Source organism: Melanerpes formicivorus, unplaced genomic scaffold, assembly GCF_026170545.1.
Source record: "Melanerpes formicivorus ecotype bairdi unplaced genomic scaffold, bMelFor1.0.p_v2 SCAF_8, whole genome shotgun sequence".
Taxonomy (NCBI): domain Eukaryota; kingdom Metazoa; phylum Chordata; class Aves; order Piciformes; family Picidae; genus Melanerpes; species Melanerpes formicivorus.
Window position 1 is genome coordinate 28,341,517 of NW_027142360.1, and position 19,504 is coordinate 28,361,020.

The 19,504-nt window shown below is 47.8% G+C and overlaps 1 protein-coding gene across 5 annotated transcripts in view; it reads right to left on the reverse strand.

The window, feature by feature from the left end:
• Window positions 1-19,504, reverse strand: part of ITPR2 (inositol 1,4,5-trisphosphate receptor type 2) — a 171,733-nt gene that overhangs the window by 127,631 nt on the left and 24,598 nt on the right. For 4 of the 5 annotated variants that reach the window (XM_068142875.1, XM_068142874.1, XM_068142876.1 and 1 more), the window contains exons 3-9: window positions 15,256-15,371; window positions 13,542-13,628; window positions 12,830-12,988; window positions 6,164-6,262; window positions 5,390-5,473; window positions 4,234-4,380; window positions 2,967-3,062 (exon numbers count right to left, since the gene is read on the reverse strand). In XM_068142875.1, coding sequence (XP_067998976.1) covers window positions 2,967-3,062; window positions 4,234-4,380; window positions 5,390-5,473; window positions 6,164-6,262; window positions 12,830-12,988; window positions 13,542-13,628; window positions 15,256-15,371 — 788 coding nt within the window. Of the gene's footprint in view, window positions 1-575; window positions 595-2,966; window positions 3,063-4,233; window positions 4,381-5,389; window positions 5,474-6,163; window positions 6,263-12,829; window positions 12,989-13,541; window positions 13,629-15,255; window positions 15,372-19,504 lie in introns of those variants that run through there. The other variant, XM_068142878.1, reaches the window with a different exon arrangement.

Here is a 19,504-nt window from a genome sequence, read left to right on the forward strand (position 1 = left end):
TTACTGTGTCCTCTTGAGGAAGCAGGAGAGGATTGCTTTCTGTCAATGTTGACTTGAACATGCACTCCGCCATCTCACCGTGATCCAACTCCAGTGATTACAACAGGATTACATTTATTATGAACAGTACGGCTCTGCCTACTCACATAAAAGCATATAAGGCAGGTGAGTATTTTTAATACCAAGACATAACAGAAATCCATTTAAAAGAATGTAAACCAAGATCAACAGCAGCTCTCAATTTAAAGAGAACAAGGTTCCTAAGTTTCTCTAGAAAGAAACTATCCTGTACAAGCCATTGATGTCACATGTAGAAGTCAGAAGTAGCTGTTATAGAGGCTTCAGTCCTACAATGGTCTAAGAAGTGCAGGGGGGATGGCTGCACAAGAGAAAAAACCGTTGGAAGAAGTCCAGACCCATCCACCCTTAGCCAAAATGCTCGCATTCCACTGGCACCAGAGACAAGGCTGTTCCCGGGAGCCTTGCTGAACAAGAGGCTTGCCCTGAGCAGCAATTTGCTTCGAAGAGCAAAGCACACTACGAGTCAGAAGAAACAAGTTTGGTTCTGCCATTACCTCTGAGCTCATTGCTTCAACCTGCTGCATTGGCCAGGCTGTTCTCACTCCTGCATGGAGAAGACCTTCAGGGCACAGCCAACCTTCTGCAGCAACAACAGTACTGCATGCACTGCCTGGAAGGGACAGGGAGAATCCACAGGCTTGCTTCTGGCCCCAGTTACACAGACTCTCAGAAGGTAAAGATGAAGCCTACCTTCTTCCCTGATTTATCTTAGCAGTTACCCTAGCAGGTGTGCTGCCCACCTTGCCCCAGGCACCTGGTCACCCCAGCTCAGTCTGACCAACAGAGCAGAAACACAAGGATTTCCTCACACCCTCTACACTCTGGTTATGTGTGTTCATGGTGCTTCACAAGCAATGGACCCTGCCTCTAGTACTGTCTGCAGCATCTGAGGCTAGCCTCTGATCTGGTATTTGCAGACAGAATGAGATTATTTTAGCAATAGCCATCTCACCTCAGAGGCTTAGAGGGACTTAACTCTGCATTTCTTCTTAGTGCCTATATAGAATCATGGAACCATTTCAGTTAGAAAAGCCCTTTCAGGTCACCCAGCCCAACCATTCCCTAACTCTCCCAAGGCTGGGGCTAAGCCATGGCCCCCAGCACCACGTCTCTGCCTCTCCGAAACACTTCCAGGGATGAGGATTCAGCCACCTCCCTGGGCAGCCTGTGCCAGGCTTTGAGAACCCTTTCAGTCAAGAATTTTTTCCTGATGTCCAAACTAAACCTCCCCTGGTGCATCTTGAGGCCGTTTCCTCCCCTCCTACCACTTGGTACCAGGGAGAAGAGACCAACCCACACCTGGCTTCAACCTGCTTCCCAGGAGTTGTAGCGAGCAATGAGGTCTCCCTCAGCCTCCTCTTATCCACTTGAAACACCCCCAGGTCCCTCAGCTGCTCCTCCCCAGACCTGTTCCCCAGACCCTTCCCCAGCTTCTTTGCCCTTCTCTGGACACACTCCAGCCCCCCAAAGTACTTCTTGGATTGAGAGCCCAAAAACTGAATGCAGGACTCAAGGTGTGGCCTCTCCTGTGCTCCAGGGACACACATGTTTCTGTGTAACATCCTTACATGATGAGTGTTAAGAGTTTCAGTACAAAGCAACCAGCTTAGAAATCACAGAACTGGAGCTGCCATACGGCTGGAGAACAGTACCAAAGGTGCAGGTTTGGGTTCAGCACAATCAATAAGCTGACATTCAGTTCAAAGAGACTTTTATCCTAGTGATTAGAATATTGAGAAGGTGAGGTGTGCTCATGAGAAAGGCACAGCTGTATGGTCCCAACCTGCAGCCTTTGAAAGCTGTCCAAGTAAATTGCAGCTGGCTCCCACACACAGACACATTGGGTGTGTTTTATATGTGCCACAGCACTGAAAAGACTTTAAAAAAAATACTAGAAACATCTTTGCTACTTTGAAGCATTCAATTTTCACCTAACCTTACAGGCTCTCTTTATAAATATAAAACCTCAGAATAACTTGGGTCTTTCTGCTGTAACTGGGGCTAAAAAAAGAATCTTCTGCAGAACTTTTTCTAAGCGACTGCTAACTGTGAAGATGAGAGCAAAACTCAGCAGCCTGGATCTCAGCTGGTGTCTTAGAGTCTAAATCTCCCACTAAGGACCTGGCTCAGGTGTTTGGGGCGAAAACAAGCCCTCCTGGGGCTTGCAGTAGATTGACACCAACACGCAAGTTTGTCCCTCATCAAGTTGCTGCAGAACACAGAGGTGTTTTGGACAATGTGCTGGCTGGCAGAGATCAATACACTGAAATCAGCACCAAGGAAACATTTTGTCAAGGAGTCTAGTGCTTGCAGGAAAAGGAGGAATGACAACTCCTGAATTAGAGCAGTTCAGAGCGTCCACTTCAGTGCCTGCACTCAGATGCCTGTGATTGAGCTCAAAGATTACCTTGCATTCAGTTCAGCACTGAAAGCTTTATGGATATGGCTGCCTGAGCCAGCAAAGAATATTTGACTGATCACAACACTACTATAAAAATCAAGGGCAAATAAGAGCACAGAGATAAAGGAATCTAAGGATTTTCGGTGTGGATATGGTAGATATTTAACAATGTGTTTTGCCCTGGCTGCCATGACAACAGCACAGCCAAGATTCAACAGCACAGCTGAACTTAAGGTTAGATGCCATCTACAAGTCACCTCCTAGTGGGCTGTAGCTCACAAAATTTTCCCTTGCAACGTTTTGCTGCAGGAGCACAGCATGTGACATAGGAGTGCACACCCAGGTCTCCCCAGACAGACCCGATGTAAGATCTTTTCAGAGGCTTCCATCGTGGACCTACCTACTACGGCATTTCTGAACTGGCAGGACACACAGAATGCCTGGAGAGGCAGCACAGCACCAGTTGTTCAACTGGCATTCTTACCTCTGCAGCTAAGTAGTTTCCAGTTGCCAAATGTTTAAATCTAAACAAGCTGTTCCACTGTCCTGCCCCTCCTCGGCAAGGGTCATGATGGACAACCTAAAAGAAGTATGGATTTCAGTTGTGCTCCTCAAGATCATGCTTAGATCATTAGCATTTCTTACAGTTCATTCAGAATAAAAATATGAAAACTACCTAATTATAAACTGTCTAGCAGAGAGAGGAATTCTGTGCTCACACTAGGCCCACCATAGACAACGACCACTCATCACTGTTTTGTCAGGTGCCAGAAATATGCCTCCTACAACTGTCCAGGTGTTCATTAATCTGCCCCCTGCAAATACAGTGAGCCACATTTTGCTTTGATTGACCTGGTGTGAATCTCGAGCTCTGGAAAACAGCAGAGGTGCTCTGCACTTCCACAGGCGCTGCGTGAAAGGAAAGCTGACACCCTCTTACATTGTTTCAGCACTTACAGCAGGCTCTGTGACAACACCAGAGGCTTCTGACAGAATTTCACTGAAGTGATAGAGTTGCCCCACATCATTTGTAATATCTGAGGTTCTTTCTTTTTCCCTTTGGCTCAGCTGTAGGTCATTTGGTACCTTTGAGCCTAGCAGTGCTTGTCTCTCTTAAGGAGCGATCTCAGGCAGCTACAAGTGCAATGTACTCTCTTCCATACAGTCCTTCCTCAGACAAAGATCAACCCTTTGGCTGAGCAAGGAGCTGCTTGTTCAGCTCATGAGAACTTCTGGCTATGGGACTTGCATTACTGTAATAGCAAGTTTCTAATGTGCCTCAGTTAAAAAATAGATTTGCTAGTCATCTTCTCAAAATATCCAGGCTAACTGTAAGCAGCTGTTGATGTGCCCTGCAGCAGAAGAATGGGTTCAATCGCATCTGTGAGAGCTCCTGTCAGTTGTGAATTCCTGTTTCCTGTACTGCACATGAAGGCAAATACAAGCCCTCAGGGGTCACGTGAGTGTCACTGGACTGGCTATGACAAAATCACGCCGTTCACATCCCGTCTGAGTCTGACTGTGACTTTAACACAAGCAGATGCAGTAGGCAAATGTCCCCTCCACAGGCATGCAGCAGCAAAGCATCTCTGCAGCACTAATCCCACACCAAGCACTTCCTAAAGGAATCACAGCCATGGGGCAGTGCACGGTGATATCAAGAGGCTATGAATGATTCATGTTGTGGCAAAGCATTTTCACTGAACCTTGGCCTTTGGGTCCTACAATATTTATAGAGAGCAAAGAGATACCTCTACTTCCCACAGCGCTTTAGAGCTCGTTGCAGAAGTGGCTGACTGGCGCAGCGTAGTACGAAGGAAGATATGTTGCTTCTTCTCATACTCGTCACAGGTCAGAAACTTCTCTTGCTCTGCGTGGAACAGCCTGACAACATCTCCCTAAAGGTGGTAAGGCAGCATTATCAGCTGGCAAGCAAAGCCAGGAGCCTCATCCTGCCTCTGAGCAGCTCAACAAAATGCTCAGTCTGCTATCGCTGAGGCAGCTGCCAGGGCAGAGCAGGAAGCCCAGGCACTGAGTCTGGAAAGGTGACGAGAGGACTCAGTCCTGCAGCAGGCCCACACACCAGGGTGAAAACACAACTTGATTCAGAGCACTGCAGTGGACAGTGGGCAACAACCAACCTAAGGTGACTTTTCATTCTAGCTAACTTTGCTAAATGGATTCTTTATTTCTAATCTCCCTTAGGATTTAGAGAAAGCGATCTGATTTTTCTAACGTCACATTACTTCATCTCTTTCACTCTGCAACCAAACCCAAGGCCCTCTCTATTTCTTTTGCTGGTACAAGTTCTGCTTCTTTCTGCCTCTCCCCAAGGTTTGAAACACCATCCCCAAACAGGCCTACACAGATAGACTATTTTCCCTTTCAAATTCTTTCTCAAAACCCATGAGACCTGCTGAAAATAGCCAGCTGATAGTGACTTAAGGTCCAAGTGAGAACAAATGAAATGTATTTCTTTAAAATGAAAATTGAATTTATCTCAGGAAGTGATCTGGAAGCACACAGCTGTGCAATCTCTCAGCATTTAAAGTTACTCTCTCTTATTGCAGCTGTTGTCATCTTCCATTTTCTGTACGCTTGCTACACCTTCTTGTGGCTTCTTGGCACAAATGGAAGTGGCACAGACCCCTCATCACCTTGCACTTGAACTTCACCTCTTCTCATGAATCCTCAGCTCTCTCTGAGAGGGGCTGGAAGCTAGCACAATCCAGACGGTTTCGCTCGGCAAGACAGTAACACAAAGGAAATATATTCTGTCTGTCAAAGGACAGTAGTGAGGGATCTTCATTTCCTCTGCTACTCACCGTGTGAGGTCTCTTTGGCATCCAATACAGCATGGCTTTTCAGATTAAGAAAACAAGTTTAAAGGAACCGATCCATACTTACTCCTTTCAGCACATCATCTCGATAACTACTGAACTTCATGAACAAAGTGATTTTCCAGCTTGTGTTACAGTTGACAGCATTTACCTTTGGGGGAAAGCAAACAAACCACAGTGACAGTCTTGGGGTATGCTCTCTTCTTCCTGAGATATTCTGGTTTTCTCAGATATCACATCTGTGCTGGGTTAGGAACTGGCTGGAGGGCCAAGCCCAGAGAGTGGTGGTGAATGGTGCCACATCCAGCTGGCAGCCAGTCACTAGTGGTGTCCCCCAGGGACCAGTGCTGGGTCCCATCCTGTTCAATATCTTCATTGATGATCTGGATGAGGGGATTGAGTCAGCCATCAGCAAATTTGCAGATGACACCAAGCTGGGAGCAGATGTTGGTCAGTTAGAGGGTGGAAGGGCTCTGCAGAGGGACCTCGACGGACTGGACAGATGGGCAGAGGCCAACAGGATGGCATTCAACAAGTCCAAATGCCGGGTGCTGCACTTTGGCCACAGCAACCCCATGCAGAGCTACAGGCTGGGGTCAGAGTGGCTGGAGAGCTGCCAAACAGAAAGGGACTTGGGGGTGCTGATTGACAGCTGCCTAAACATGAGCCAGCAGTGTGCCAAGAATATTTCACCTTGGTGTTTTGAGGCCACGCTGGAACCAACATTTAACTATGGCATCTAGCCCATGATGGGCTGATAGTGGGCTCTAGTTACCACTAGAGAACAATGAATAATATATCTCAGATCAGCAATTACCCCTCCTCCCCTCACTGAACTCACCTCTTTGCAGCCAGGGTTATCTAGAAGCTCAATGTTGCTGGCATGTAGAGGCTGCCCTGCATTGACTGGCATGAGAACAACTTTATCTCCCACAACAACCTAGAAGTCAGAAATAAAATGTAATTTAGACCTATATAGTTATCCAACAAATGAAGTAATTTAACCTTTTCAGAAGATGACTCAAATGCATGCTCTAGGAATGGCACTCAGTGAAGTTATCTGCAGGTAATTCACATATGGGCTCTGTTTCCCTGTCCCTCTGCTATTGCCTGGGCTCCAGATTTCGCACTAATGAATGGTTCTTAGTAAACTTCTCACCAAAGTCAGCAGATACTCGTGATCATGAAATAGACACCAACCTGCAAATTACAAGAGTGGGTCAGTCAGAGAATAGAATAGAATAGACCAGACCAGGTTGGAAGAGACCTTTGACATCATCCAGTCCAACCTATCACCCAACACCATCTGATCAACTAAACCATGGTACCAAGCACCCTATCAAGTCTCTTCCTAAACATCCCCAGTGACAGTGACTCCACCACCTCCTTGAGCAGCACATTCCAATGGCCAATCACTCCTTCTATGAAGAACTTCTTCCTAACAGCCAGCCTAAACCTCCCCTGGCACAGCTTGAGACTGTGTCATTTTATTCTGGTGCTGGTTGCCTGCCAACCCCCACCTGGCTACAACCTCCCTTCAGGTAGTTGTAGAGAGCAAGAAGGTCTCCTTTGAGCCTCCTCTTCTCCAGGCTAAACTATAGAATAGAATAAACCAGGCTGGAAGAGACCTTCAAGATCATCATGTCCAACCCATCATCCAACACCACCTGATCAACTAAACCATGCAACCAAGCACCCTATCAAGCCTCATCCTGAACACTTCCAATGATGGTGACTCCAGTTCATCTAGAAGTTACCTTAGCTACACTTTATCCCACAGACACTGCCAGCCAAAAGGCAAAGAAAGCTCAGATGTAGTCAGGGAGCAAGACTTCTTTCCCTTCTTTGCTGTCAGCAAAACCTTCAGCCCTCAATGTGTCTTTCACAAAAGCCTTAAAATCTTGCCTGTGAGAAGACTTCTTTAGCCCAGTAACTCCCCAGGTCTGTGGACCATCTGGCAAACGCCGTGACAGGCTCAGGAGCTCTGCAGTCTTTATGACTGCAATCTGGAAAGGAAATAAAGTGCTGGAAACTCAGGGGGAGGTGAGCACACTCATCCCCTCTGCTGTCAGTCCTTAAGCAGCGTCTGGAGGTCAGCACAGAAGCAAGTACCTCAGCTGAGACACCTTCTCTATGCATGAGGTATTCCTAGCTGACACCCTGCAAACACATTTTGATACCTATGCAACTCTTCACCTGCAAAGACAGGGCGAAACAATATATGAAAATGTTTGACCTACAAAGTGCCTGAGACATGCATATGGAGAATTCAATTCATACCTGGAGGGGGAAAACCAATTATTTTTAATTTTTATTTTTAATTAATCAATCCACATAGATTGGTTGCATTGAGTTCTGCTTTGCTTCTGTGGTCCACAGCAGTTTTAAGCACACACACAGGCAGACAAGTGGCTACGTGTGATTTCTGCACCGTGAAATGCTGCACAAGCCATGCTTTCTTTTGCAGAATGAAGAAACAAAACCACTTTCTGCACCAGCAGGTCTCCTATGAAAGAGCAGAGCCCAGTTGAGCCTCATGTGGATGCGGCCCACTCACAGCAGAGGTGAAGGAGAACGTTGCCTGCTCTTTACCAACACAGCAGCCAAAGGCAGCATCACCATGCTCGGCGTACACAGGAGATCCAACAGGATCCAAGTCATGAGAAAAGGTCACTAATGGAGCCCAAATAATGACAAGATGCCTTTCATACACATCTCTTATGCAACACATTCCTGCATGCCATGCTTCACACAGACATTACTTACAGTCCATATACAGAAGTTATGACCAGACAACTCGTTAATCAAAAAATCATCAGGCTGGCATCCTGCAAAGGCGAATCAGGACTTCAGCATCGCAGCAGGACTGCAACAATGTAATCAGCAAGACAGCACATGATTGAGCATCTTATTGAAGAGTGAAAAGGGCAGGGGGAAGGGCTCTTGGGAATAAGCCTGTGACTACCATGGCAGTACCAAAAGGAGACGTGCACAGGAGCTCCCCTGTAAAGCACCTATCTTATGAAGAACCATTAAGTGCCATGACAGTTCCTGTCTTAGTCTCCTATCCTGCTCCAAGTTCACACCAGTAACCTGCTCTCAATGCTGGCCAGCTCTCCAGCTGCCACAGAGGTCTTGAGATGTGCTATGTTCTCTTCCTTCTTTCTGTTTCTTGCTTCCATTCTCCACGTGTGGTTGGGAAGGGACAGAGCCCATTTCACAGGTTTCCTGTGCACCTCTGCAGCAAACAAAAGCAAAGTGAAGAAGGAATCCTGTTCCCTGACACCTGACTGCCTTGGGCAAGCTGCAGGTCTGCTCTTCTGACTGCCTCCCATCTCCTACCCAGTTGGTTTCTGGTTCAAAATAATGCCCCAGCATGCCTAAAACACCGGAGGCTGAGCACTTGCATGCCCAGATGCCCCAGTTTCTGCCTGTAGAAGTGTATGGAGTGTAGAAGACAGAGCAATTGATTCCCAAGGGTTTGCTCTGTAACATCAAATCTGGCATCATCAGCTCCTTCTCCTCTTCCCTTAGTACCCCATGAGCACATCCTGCCACACTATGCTGCAGACCAGCAATGGGCAATAGTTTGACAGGTCCCTGGGACTTCTTCCTTACATGTAGACATGAATTTGTTAAAGTTGCATCAGACGAGCAGCTTTTGAGGATAACTCCTGGCTTCTTTGACAAAACTCCTTTCTGTTCTAGGTGAGAACTTCCAATGATTACACTCATAGTGAAGCCAATCAGAAACCAGCTTTTGAATTCAAGATAAACCTACAAGATCCTTCAGTCCTGGATGCAGTGGAGTTCTTCCCACATAAGGTAAGTTTTAAATCCATGCAACACCTCTGGTTCACTTCTTGCTGGAGGGGGTCCATGGGCAGTGGGAAAAGCCACTGACTGCATTCTCTCTTCTGGGTGGAAGCCCAGTGCTGGCATCACACAGAGCGATCCTGCCACTCTCAAACCCAGTCAGCCCCCCGACCACCACACCTACCCCACAACCACAAAGCAGGAGCAAATACTCTAGTAGAGGTGTAGCAGATCACAAAGCTGGCAGTTACAAAGGGTTGCAGTAGGTGTGAAGATGCCGTAGCAATGACTACTGCTTGGGCTAACTATCTCAGCAGGTCCACAGGGGCACTGATGGCAGTGCCACTGAGTCTCCACTGCTTTGATGTTATAATCACATCTGCCAGTGGCATTGCTGACAAGACTTTAAAGATCAGATGAACAGAACTTTCCCACAGCTGGCTGGGCACTCCCCAAGTCGGAGACCACCCCTCAGGGCATGCTGCAAGATCAACCTTTCAGATCACTAGAATGGCAGGAGGCTGAAAATGCTGACCTCAGCTATCAGTGCAGGTGTTGCTGTGTAACAGCTCTCGCCTTCCTCAGTCACAACTTGCACTGCGGGAGAGCTGCTGTATGTGGAGCAAAAGCCAGCATAAAATATTGCAGCCACACCAGGTTATTGTAAGATTTTGGCCATAGGTTTTTTTTGGTCATTACTTTCAATCACTCAGCATCTCAGAATTGTTTCAACTGAAAAAGCCCTTTCAGCTCATGCCCAGCCAGTCTCTTACTGCCAAGGCTGGGACTAACCCACGTCCCTCAGAACCACATCTCTGCCTCTTTTAAATGCCTCCAGGGGTGGTGACTCCACCACTGCCCTGGGCAGCCTGTTTCAATGCCTGAGAACCCTTTCTGTGAAGAAATTTTTCCTAACATCCAACTTGAACTTCCCTTGAGGCCATTTCCTCATCCTGTCACTTGTTGCATCTGAGAAGAGACCTTCACCACCTTGCTCCACCCTCCTCTGAGGTAGCTGTTGAGGGTGACGAGGTCTCCTCTCAGAGCAGTTACAGGAAAGCTGCCAAAGGGCTAATGCTTAGCACCAGAAGTTTGTGCAGCAAATTATCAAATCTGTTGGAGCCCAATCAAAAGGAGGAAAAACTTGGATCTGGAGATTTCCCCCCGTAAAATGCAACAGCAAGCTCCCAGCTCTGGAAGGCAACACTTGGTCACAGAAATTGAGCAGCAGGCAGGTTCCTAAGGAGGCCATTAAGTTAGGAGTAAAACTGCCAGTTTCCGACACAGGCCAGAGCCCATCAAATACAGTCCCACAGGGAGCAAACCAGGGGAGAGGTCCACAGAGTGGGACACTACAGGGATCCCTGCCACGGTCTGCAGACTCTTCAGACCCGCAAAACCACTTCCAAACTCCTATTGCTCCACATCAGCATAAGTCAAAGGTTCCATAGTACTGAGAATGGCATAGAAGGCCTAAGTTCAATCTGCTGCTCTCAGGACTCGGGACTCCTGATGGCTTTGCAGATCACAGTCCAGGCACTCCAGCTCCTCTCTCTGGAGAGCAGGAGAGGCACTTACTTCCCAAGCATTAGGGCATGACAAATTAAGAAGCTGTTGAACTAATGTTATTCTAAGAACTCAAGCCCAAATCTAAAGGCAGTAAGCACCTCTCTTTATTCTTTCCAAAGAATACCAGGTTCATGTTGGATCCACAACACCTACTTTCCCCTGCTAAGAAGCCAAGCAAAGGTGGCCCAGAGGACTACTCATGTTTGCCACTTTTCTCTGCGGCAGGCCTGAGGAAAAGAAGAGGCTCTCACACACCCTTCAGATGGCTGCATGGAGCAGGAAAGACTATCTTTAGGGACTCCTGACCAGGAGCTGGTAATGGAGTCCCTCCCCTTCCCACAAAAGAGTGGCTAAAGGAGCTGCAAGCAACCACATTCCTCCTGGAGAGTATCCCAGGAGCTGGGTAACCACAAAGTGAAAGAGAGAAAATACTCAAGTGGCGGTGCTTCGTTCTCAGCTCCTGAGGGGGCTCTTTGGCTGCTTACTTCACATGGCAGAGGGGCTCAGCATGCCCAGCCAGGTCTACCATCCACAAGCACGCCAGTTCATCACGTGGTCTCCCCAGAGGCTGATCTGAATTTTCCACAGTGGGCACTAAACCAAGCCACAGCCAGCTGAACAGAGTTTTGATCTCATGGCACAACTCTCGCAGCCGCAGCATGGAGCTTTCCCTACACGCTCCTCTTGGCACACACCAGAAACCTGCTGAAACCAACCCAGAATAGACTCCCCAGACCACCCAAGCCAGTCCCAAGCATGGGGGCCATTCTCATGTTGAGGCGGGTACAGATGTAAAGAAATTGGATGTATTTCCCAGACACATTCTCTGCTGACCTCTTGAAAACAAGGGTGCCTGGAATATTGCCACAAAACCCAGAAATATTTTCACAAAAACCCTTGCCAGAGTATTATCACAGAAACAACTTCAACAAAGCTTTTACTCTAGCTTAAACCATGAGTTGTCCCCTTTGTGAATCTGCACACGACAGGTGGACTTGGCAAAGATGCCTCTACACAAGTCAGCAAGGGCTCAGGTGAATCACAGACTCATTTGAGTTGGAAAAGACCTTTAAAATCATCCAGCCCAACCATTCTCCAACTCTGCCAGGGCTGGGGCTAAGCTGTGGCTCTCAGCACCACAGCTCTGCCTCTCTGAAACACCTTCAGGGATGGGGATTCAGCCACCTCCCTGAGCAGGCTATTTCAGACATTGAAAACTCTTACAGTCAGAGAAGTTTCTTCTCATGTCTAACCTAATCCTTCCCTCCTGCTACTTACGGCCATTTCCTTTCCTCCTGTCACTTGTTACAAGGGAGAAGAGACCAACCCACACCTGGCTCCAACCTCCTTTCATGGAGTTGAACAGGGCCAGAAGGTCTCTCCTCAGCTTCCTTTTGTCCAGTTTGAACAACCCCAGGTCCCTCAGCAGCTCCTTCCCAGCCCTGTTCTCCAGACCCTTCCCCAGCTGCTATGCCCTTCTCTGGACCAGCTCCAGCTCCTCAATGTCCTTCTGGGAGTGAGGAGCCCAAAACAGAACCCAGCACTCAAGGTGTGGCCTCTCCAGTACTGAGTCCAAGGGCACAAGCCCTGCCTGCCCTGCTGGCCACACCATTGTTGCTCCAGGCCAGGCTGCTGGTGGCCTTCTTGGCCACCTGGGCACTGCTGGCTCCTGTTCAGTTGCTGGCACCCAGCACCCCCAGGGTCTTTGCTGCTGGGCTGTTTCCAGCCACTCTGCCCCCAGCCTGGAATGTTCATGGGGTGGTTGTGCCTCAGGTTCAGGACCCAGCATTTGGCCTTGTGGGATTTCATCCCACTGGCCTCAGCCCATGGATCCAGCCTGGCCAGGTCCCAGTCGTCATACTCTCCAGCAGATCAACTCCCTCCCAGCTTGGTGTCATCTGCAAACTTCTGGGGGTGCAAATGTGGCACAAATGTGGCAATATTTCAAAGTCCAGACCGTATCATTTGGTAACACTTTCTAGTTACACACAGAACTTCTAGTGCCAAGCACTGTTTCAAGTAGGACTTCTTCTCTAAATGTAATGATTTATGCCCAGAGACATCTTGTGAATTCTGAAACTTTCTCCCTTCTGCCACTTACACATTCAGTATCTCCACTTACATTGTCACCTTCACTCCTCAGTTTCCAGAAGGGCTGGATGTAGAACCAAGATCCCTCGTTGCCTGCAGCATCCAGAGACACCCTCATGGCATTCTTCTCCAGCAGAGCAGGCAGCCTCTTGTTGACTGTCAGGTACTTGTTACTCTTGATGTGCAGCAGCTGCAAACAGTGGCATTGTCAGCCATCAGTGTGGCTGCTGCTTTGTCTGCCTTCAGTCCAAAGAGGAGGTGCAGGGTCTCACACATCATGGGGATCTGTGATAATCCTCTTAAAGCCAAAGCAAACCTGGAGGAGAGCTCTCAAGCATGCTGCAGCTGAGGAGCACAGGAGCTGTATCTCAGCTCGAGGGAAAGGTGTCAGTGACCAATGTACAGCTCGTGCCACACGGGCAGGGGAAGGCCCATGAACAGTGTCACCCTCAGGAATCTCTCCAGCACAGGAAAGCTGTCCTGCACTTCAGAACACTCTCTTTATTTAACCAAATTACACATGGAATTTACATTCTGACATACTATTTAAAGATGGACATGCAGCACTTCTGGTAGGCTTTAAAACAGAGAAACACAACATTGTAAACTTCACCAAGTGCTGTTGACCTGACCCTTGCCAGTCCAGACCACAGAGGCTGGCTTCATTTTCACTGTGCCCTGAGGTGGAAGAGCTGCTCCCTTAGCACGCCCAAGGGAAGGCAGGTGGATGTCAGTGGCCTTACCTGGATGACATTGCTGTATTTGACAATCTCACCCAGCAGCTTCCTGTTCTCACTTTCGTTCTGCTTCTGTTCCAGCTCTGCTGCATGCTGCAAGAGAAGGATTACTGCTCTGAATCTGTAAACCCCACACCTGTCTTTGGCTACCACAACAGAGAGTGCCGAAAAGGAACGGCACCACAGGTGAAACGCTTCCTCCAACCTGCAAGCATTACTGCACCGAAAGGATTAGCACCCATGTCCTGCTGCTGCATCCTCTTCTGAACTACCATCACCTCCCTGCTGACTCTGGTCTTTAATTGCCTCATCACAACCTATGGATCACACCTGAGATGCACAAAAAGTAACTCCAGGTGCTTGATTTCATCCTTGATCCTATTGCCACTCTGTTCTGGTGAGACCTCAGCTGGATTACTGTGCCCAGCTCTAGGGCCCTCAACACAAGACAGACATGAATCTGTTGGACAGAGTCCAGAAGTGGGCCATAAAAATGATGAGAGGGCTGAAGCACCTATCCTATGAAGGCAGGCTGGGGGAGCTGGGGCTGCTCAGCCTGGAGAAGAGTACATGAAGTTGGGCTATAGGAGAGGTGGGAAGGGACTTTTTACAAGGGTTTGTAGTGACAGGACGAGGGGCAAGGGGTCTGAGCTGGAAATGGAGAGATTCAGGTTGGACATTAGGAAGAAATTCTTTACAGTGAGGATAGTGAGACACTGGAACAGGTTGCTGAGGGAAGTGGTGGAAGCCCCATCCCTGGAGACATTCAAAGTCAGATGTTATGGGGCTCTGAGCAACCTGAGCTACTGGCTTACTGCAGGGGGTTGGACCAGATGACCTTCAAAGGTCCCTTCCACCCAAGTGCATTCTATGATTCTGTATGATCCTGAGACCAGAAAAGGCAGGGCCTGTGCCCAGGTTCACCCTGTCACCGTTCCTCCCGCTCATCCTGTTCTCCCCTGAGCAGGGACACGCAGACCTGACTCATACCAAAAGAGCTCTGGCAGGCCACACACAGTCAAGGCCGAGCACAACAGTCTGCATCAAATGCAGCCACAGAACCAACTGTCAGCTTCTGGCTCTAGCTGCTATGCACCCTGCTGTGGCCACACACCATGGGCCTTCCTTACTGTGACTGGCACTGGCAGCCCCTCCACTGCATGTCAAAGTATCAACCAGCTTGGACAGGACCTCGCCTTCACTTATCCCTATGCATTCAGTTGTAACATTAGGCTAGCTCTGTTCCAGACACAAAGGAGGTGCTCCATCCACACTGTACTGGATGCCAAAATAAAAAATCTGCCTGGTGATTCAGGTAAGAACCACTCAGACTAAAAGCAAAGACAACTACAAACCTGAGCAATCTCCAGGCAAAAGCTACAGAAAACATCTCTTTGTCCACCCCTCTACCTAACTCTGGGAAAGGACTTCTAAAATAATACCATGACTTAACCTACAGACCACTCCTGGTGTTAACAACTCCATTTTTACGTGATATCATTTCTGAAAGCAGTATTTTGCTGATAGCTCCCAGCACAAAGACAGACACAGATCAGGACAACAAATGCCAGTCAGAAGGCAAGAGAGCTAGGGAGAACATAAAGCTGGCATAGCAACACTCATGGTGGTGGTTCCCAAGGCACTTATTATTCTTTCTGATTCTACTGTAGCTCTACAGCCTGCAGATTGAGATAAGATTACAAATACAGATGTCTCTTACTTGAAGTTTCTTCAGCAGTGCTGCTTCTGTATGGTTTCCTTGTTTGGCTTGCTTGGCCTTCCAGTACTGCTTCTGGGCTGAGTAACGGTTCATAGGGCACACCTTGAACAGGCAGTCTGCAGAATAGTGACAGAGATGCTCTCAGAGACACTTATGCCTGAATACCCTCTGCTTAAAACACAATCACCCAACAGTGTGGTTTTCTGCCAATAAACAGGGTGGCAGAACAACTGAGTTGAGTGTGAAGCTTTCAGTACCCAACGTGTCAACTTCGTGCAACCTCTGCAAGCCTCATGAGTCTCAGTCTGTGAACCCTCCCATGTGCACAACTGCCTGCTGCATGAGGGAGGTTCTGTTCTGCCCTGGTCAGGTCTCATCTGGAATACTGCATCCAGTTCTAGGCTCCCCACTGCAAGAAGGACAAAGAAGCACTGAAGAGTCCAGCAGAGAGCCACTAGGATGCTGAGGGGACTGGAACATTGATGTTGTGAGGAAAGGCTGAGAGACCTGGGGCTGTGTAGCCTGAAGAAGACAGAGAGGGGATCTTGCTAATGCTGATCAATACCTAAAGGGTTGAAGTCAAGAAATTGGGGCTGGGCTCTTTTCTGAGGTTGTCAGTGACAGAAGAAGGGGCAATGAGCACAAACTAGAACACAGGGCGTTTCACTTGAACTTAAGGATAAACTTCTTTCCTGTGATGATTCTGGAGCCCTGCAGCAGACTGACCAGAGGTTGTGCAGTTTCCTTCTCTGGAGACTTCCAAAATCCATCTGGACATTGTGATCCTGAGCAACCTGATCTAGGTGAACCTGCTTTAGCAGTGGGGTTGGACTAGATGACGTCAGGAGGCCTCTTCCAAGCCCCACCACTCTGTGATTCTGTGATTATAAACAGGTCATTTCATTACATTTTGCTGATTTCCTCCCACTGACCTTGGTTAGAGTAACAACAGGGTACCACACAAATTCAAGCATTGTGGCCCTAAACATCAGGGGAGGGGAAAAGCACTGCCTGCCCCTAGAGAAGCTGTAGTTTAAATAAACAGGACAAAAGAGAAACTGAGGCCTAAGATGATAAAGCAACTTCCCAGCAAACACAGCAGACGAAAAGCTCAGCCCTCCAGGCGGTCTAGTGACCCGTTCCTGAGCCAGACCATCTCACCTAACCTCGCCAGACCCTCCTGGATAGTCCTGGTTCTTAACTCATTACTCCATGGAATTTTGCACAAGTGTGTCTCTTCCCGAGGGCACAAATGAAGCAGGCATTATTCAAGGTAAACAAATGGCTTTAAAGTAAATAGCTTAAAAGTATCAGCCAGTGTCAGTCACTAAACTTTAATGCATTTTCTCACAAAGTCACTGTGCACAAAGTGAAGATGGAGGAAAGGAGAAACACTGCACACTCCAGGCATTTCTAAAACAATGAACATGTGTTCACGCTTTCTTGACAAAAGGGGGAAAAAAGGGAAAGCTCTCCCTAGACACACTCCAGGCCTTGGCTTATTAGAAGGTAACAAAATAGGACAAATTATCACTGCTGAGACACATATCAACCACAATTGCAATCCTACGTGTTAGAAATTCAACTCTCGGCCACCACGGAAGATTTCCATGATATAGAATTGTTTCAGTTGGAAAAGACCTTCAGCATCATCAAGTCCAACCACTCTCTAACTCTGCCAGGGCTGGGGATAACCCACGACCCTCAGCACCACATCTCTGCCTCTCTGAAGCACCTCCTCCAGGCATGGGGATTCAGCCACCTCCCTGGGCAGCCTGGGCCAGGCTCTGAGCACCCTTTCAGTCAAAAAGTTTCTTCTCATGTTCAACCTAAACCTCCCCCAGTGCAACCTGAGGCCATTTCCTCTCATCCTAATTTGCTGAACAAATGAAATTATCACATGACTTGACTTAAAACAGCAAGCTGACAAAGGGGTAAGCAGAAGTGACAGGGCTGGTAAATCACAGTGTATACAAATCTAAGTGCTTCAAGAAAATACAGAAAGTTAAAAGAGAGATGAAGTGAGAATGGAAATGGAGGAATGTGAGTGAGCAAGCAGTAGGGCAATGAGGAGTCCTGAGAACAATAACAGAAAAAACTATCAGGATTCTAAGTAAATGAAAAATGGCAGACCTGAGAGAAACAAGAAGAAAAGATAAGGACAAACCCAAATCATGTAGGAGAAGGCAACAAAGAAAAGGAAAATGGCAGAAGAAAGGGGCGGATGAAAGGAGACAGGACATAGGAACATAAGGGAAGGGAAAGAGGAGGAAAGAACAATGGCAGAAAAAGCTTGGAACACACTAAAAAAGGCAAGAGGGAGACATCTAGGAACTCAAACTTTCACTACAGATGCCTCAATGAAAGGGTTATTACGTGTAAGCAGTTTAAATCAATTTAGGAACTTGGGTCATTTAATATTTAAAGTCATTTAATATTGAGAGTTGCTGAATTTGACCAACAAGCAGCTCTTATTTGTGTTATTTTCCCCCTTGGAAGCTGAAAGGGTTCCCCACTGGCGATCACAGCATGGAGCTGCAGCATGTTAAAGGTCCCAGACTAAAGCAAATTGCAGTTCTGTTGCAGGATGGCTGCTCTGGCGCACACTGCCCTGCCCACTGTCTGTGGCCTGGCCCCGCAGAGGGGCAAGTGTTTCCAGCAGGCACCAAGTGCTCCAATTAGACCCAGCACATGAAGCACCTGGCTTGATCAGCCCTTGAGTTCTCATTCTGGGGGCATCTCAACAGACTGCAGGAAACACAGGTGGGACCTCGCTTGGGCTGCTGCCACTCTGGATGTGCATGGATGAGCTACCCTAGGGCCATTCCAGAGTGGAGCCACAGCTTCTTTGACGCAAAATGGAACACGGCCACAGCCTCCCTTGGCCTAACAATGCTCCATTTGCAGGATGTCCTGAAATCAGTAGAATAGCTCCCTTCCACTCAAAAAAACAAAACAAAGGAAACACCTAAGCCAGACACTGCTGTCCTGGGACATCTCCCTATGCAGGCTCGCAGTTCAGGCCAGCACCTCAATACCTGAATTGGATCTGAGTGAAGGCTGTAGGAGCAATACAAGCAGTTAAGAAACCACAGTCCTTCTGGATTGCTGCTGGGTTTAGGGGGTTTTCTACAGGGAAAAAGAGCAAAGTACTCCTCTGATGTTAATTTCCAGAGTCAGCCCCTGGAATCTAAACATCTTGTCAGAAACATGCCTTTCTCATACTTACTTGACTCTCAGGTCATGCTCTAACCTCGAACCAACACCAGTTCAGTCACCAGTGATAAGAACGCTGCAACCACGCCGACAGCAGCTCCTGTTACTAAAGAGGCCCTACTCTTCCTGCTGTGAGATGCTATATTTAGGTGCTTATATCTAACCATTCAGTTAATCACTCGTGCCTAAGTCTTCTTGTTATGTCAAGAACCTACTTAAAGCAGATTTTGTTTGTTTTATTAACTTTCATGTTTTAAACCATCCTATTTCCCAGAAGATTCTTGGGCAGGACGGGGGGGCAGTATAAGTTTTGCTTAAGTTTCTTCTTTATAAGAACAAGATTTAGCAACTCTTCTGCCTCAGTGCTCTTGAGCAGAGCTAACAACTTGAACAACGCATGCCAGAGATGTGCTTTTGGTTGCTCTCAGAACACAGACACCTCTGTGGCACCGGGCACAAAATCCCAATTAGAGAGCAATTTCTGTTGTGGTCTCAGCAAAACCCCTGCTAGTCCCACACTTAGAACATGGCCTGCAAATTGAAAGAGAAAAGCGCCACATGATGCCTTCATCTTCACTGCAGCCACTCTCCTGCATACCACTTGATTACACATAGCTGAAGCAGCAGGAAAATGCCAGTGGATGTGGCACTCACCAACACAGCCATGATGTTATAGCATGGTGAGTCATCCCCTAAGGTGACAAAACTCACTTTTTCACTAATTCAGCTCCTCCTACGGACGTTGTAGCTCATCGAGATTTGCATGCTACCACAATGCTAACGACAGCCAAGTAAGTCACTTCAAAATCAAGTCAGATATGGTTGCATCCTAAACCAGAAAGATTTATGGTGTGACTGGAAGAGAGGCTGCTGGAGCCAAAGGGAGCTAAGAGGCAGCATGAGGAGGAGGAAAGTATCTAGTAAGAAATTTTGTGGCAGGGACAGAAAGGTAGAAGAGGGGATCCCCAAGAAGTGCAGAATTTGAGTCATAGGAAAGGTTTGAAGCTGTGGGGAAGAAGGAGCCGAGGCAACC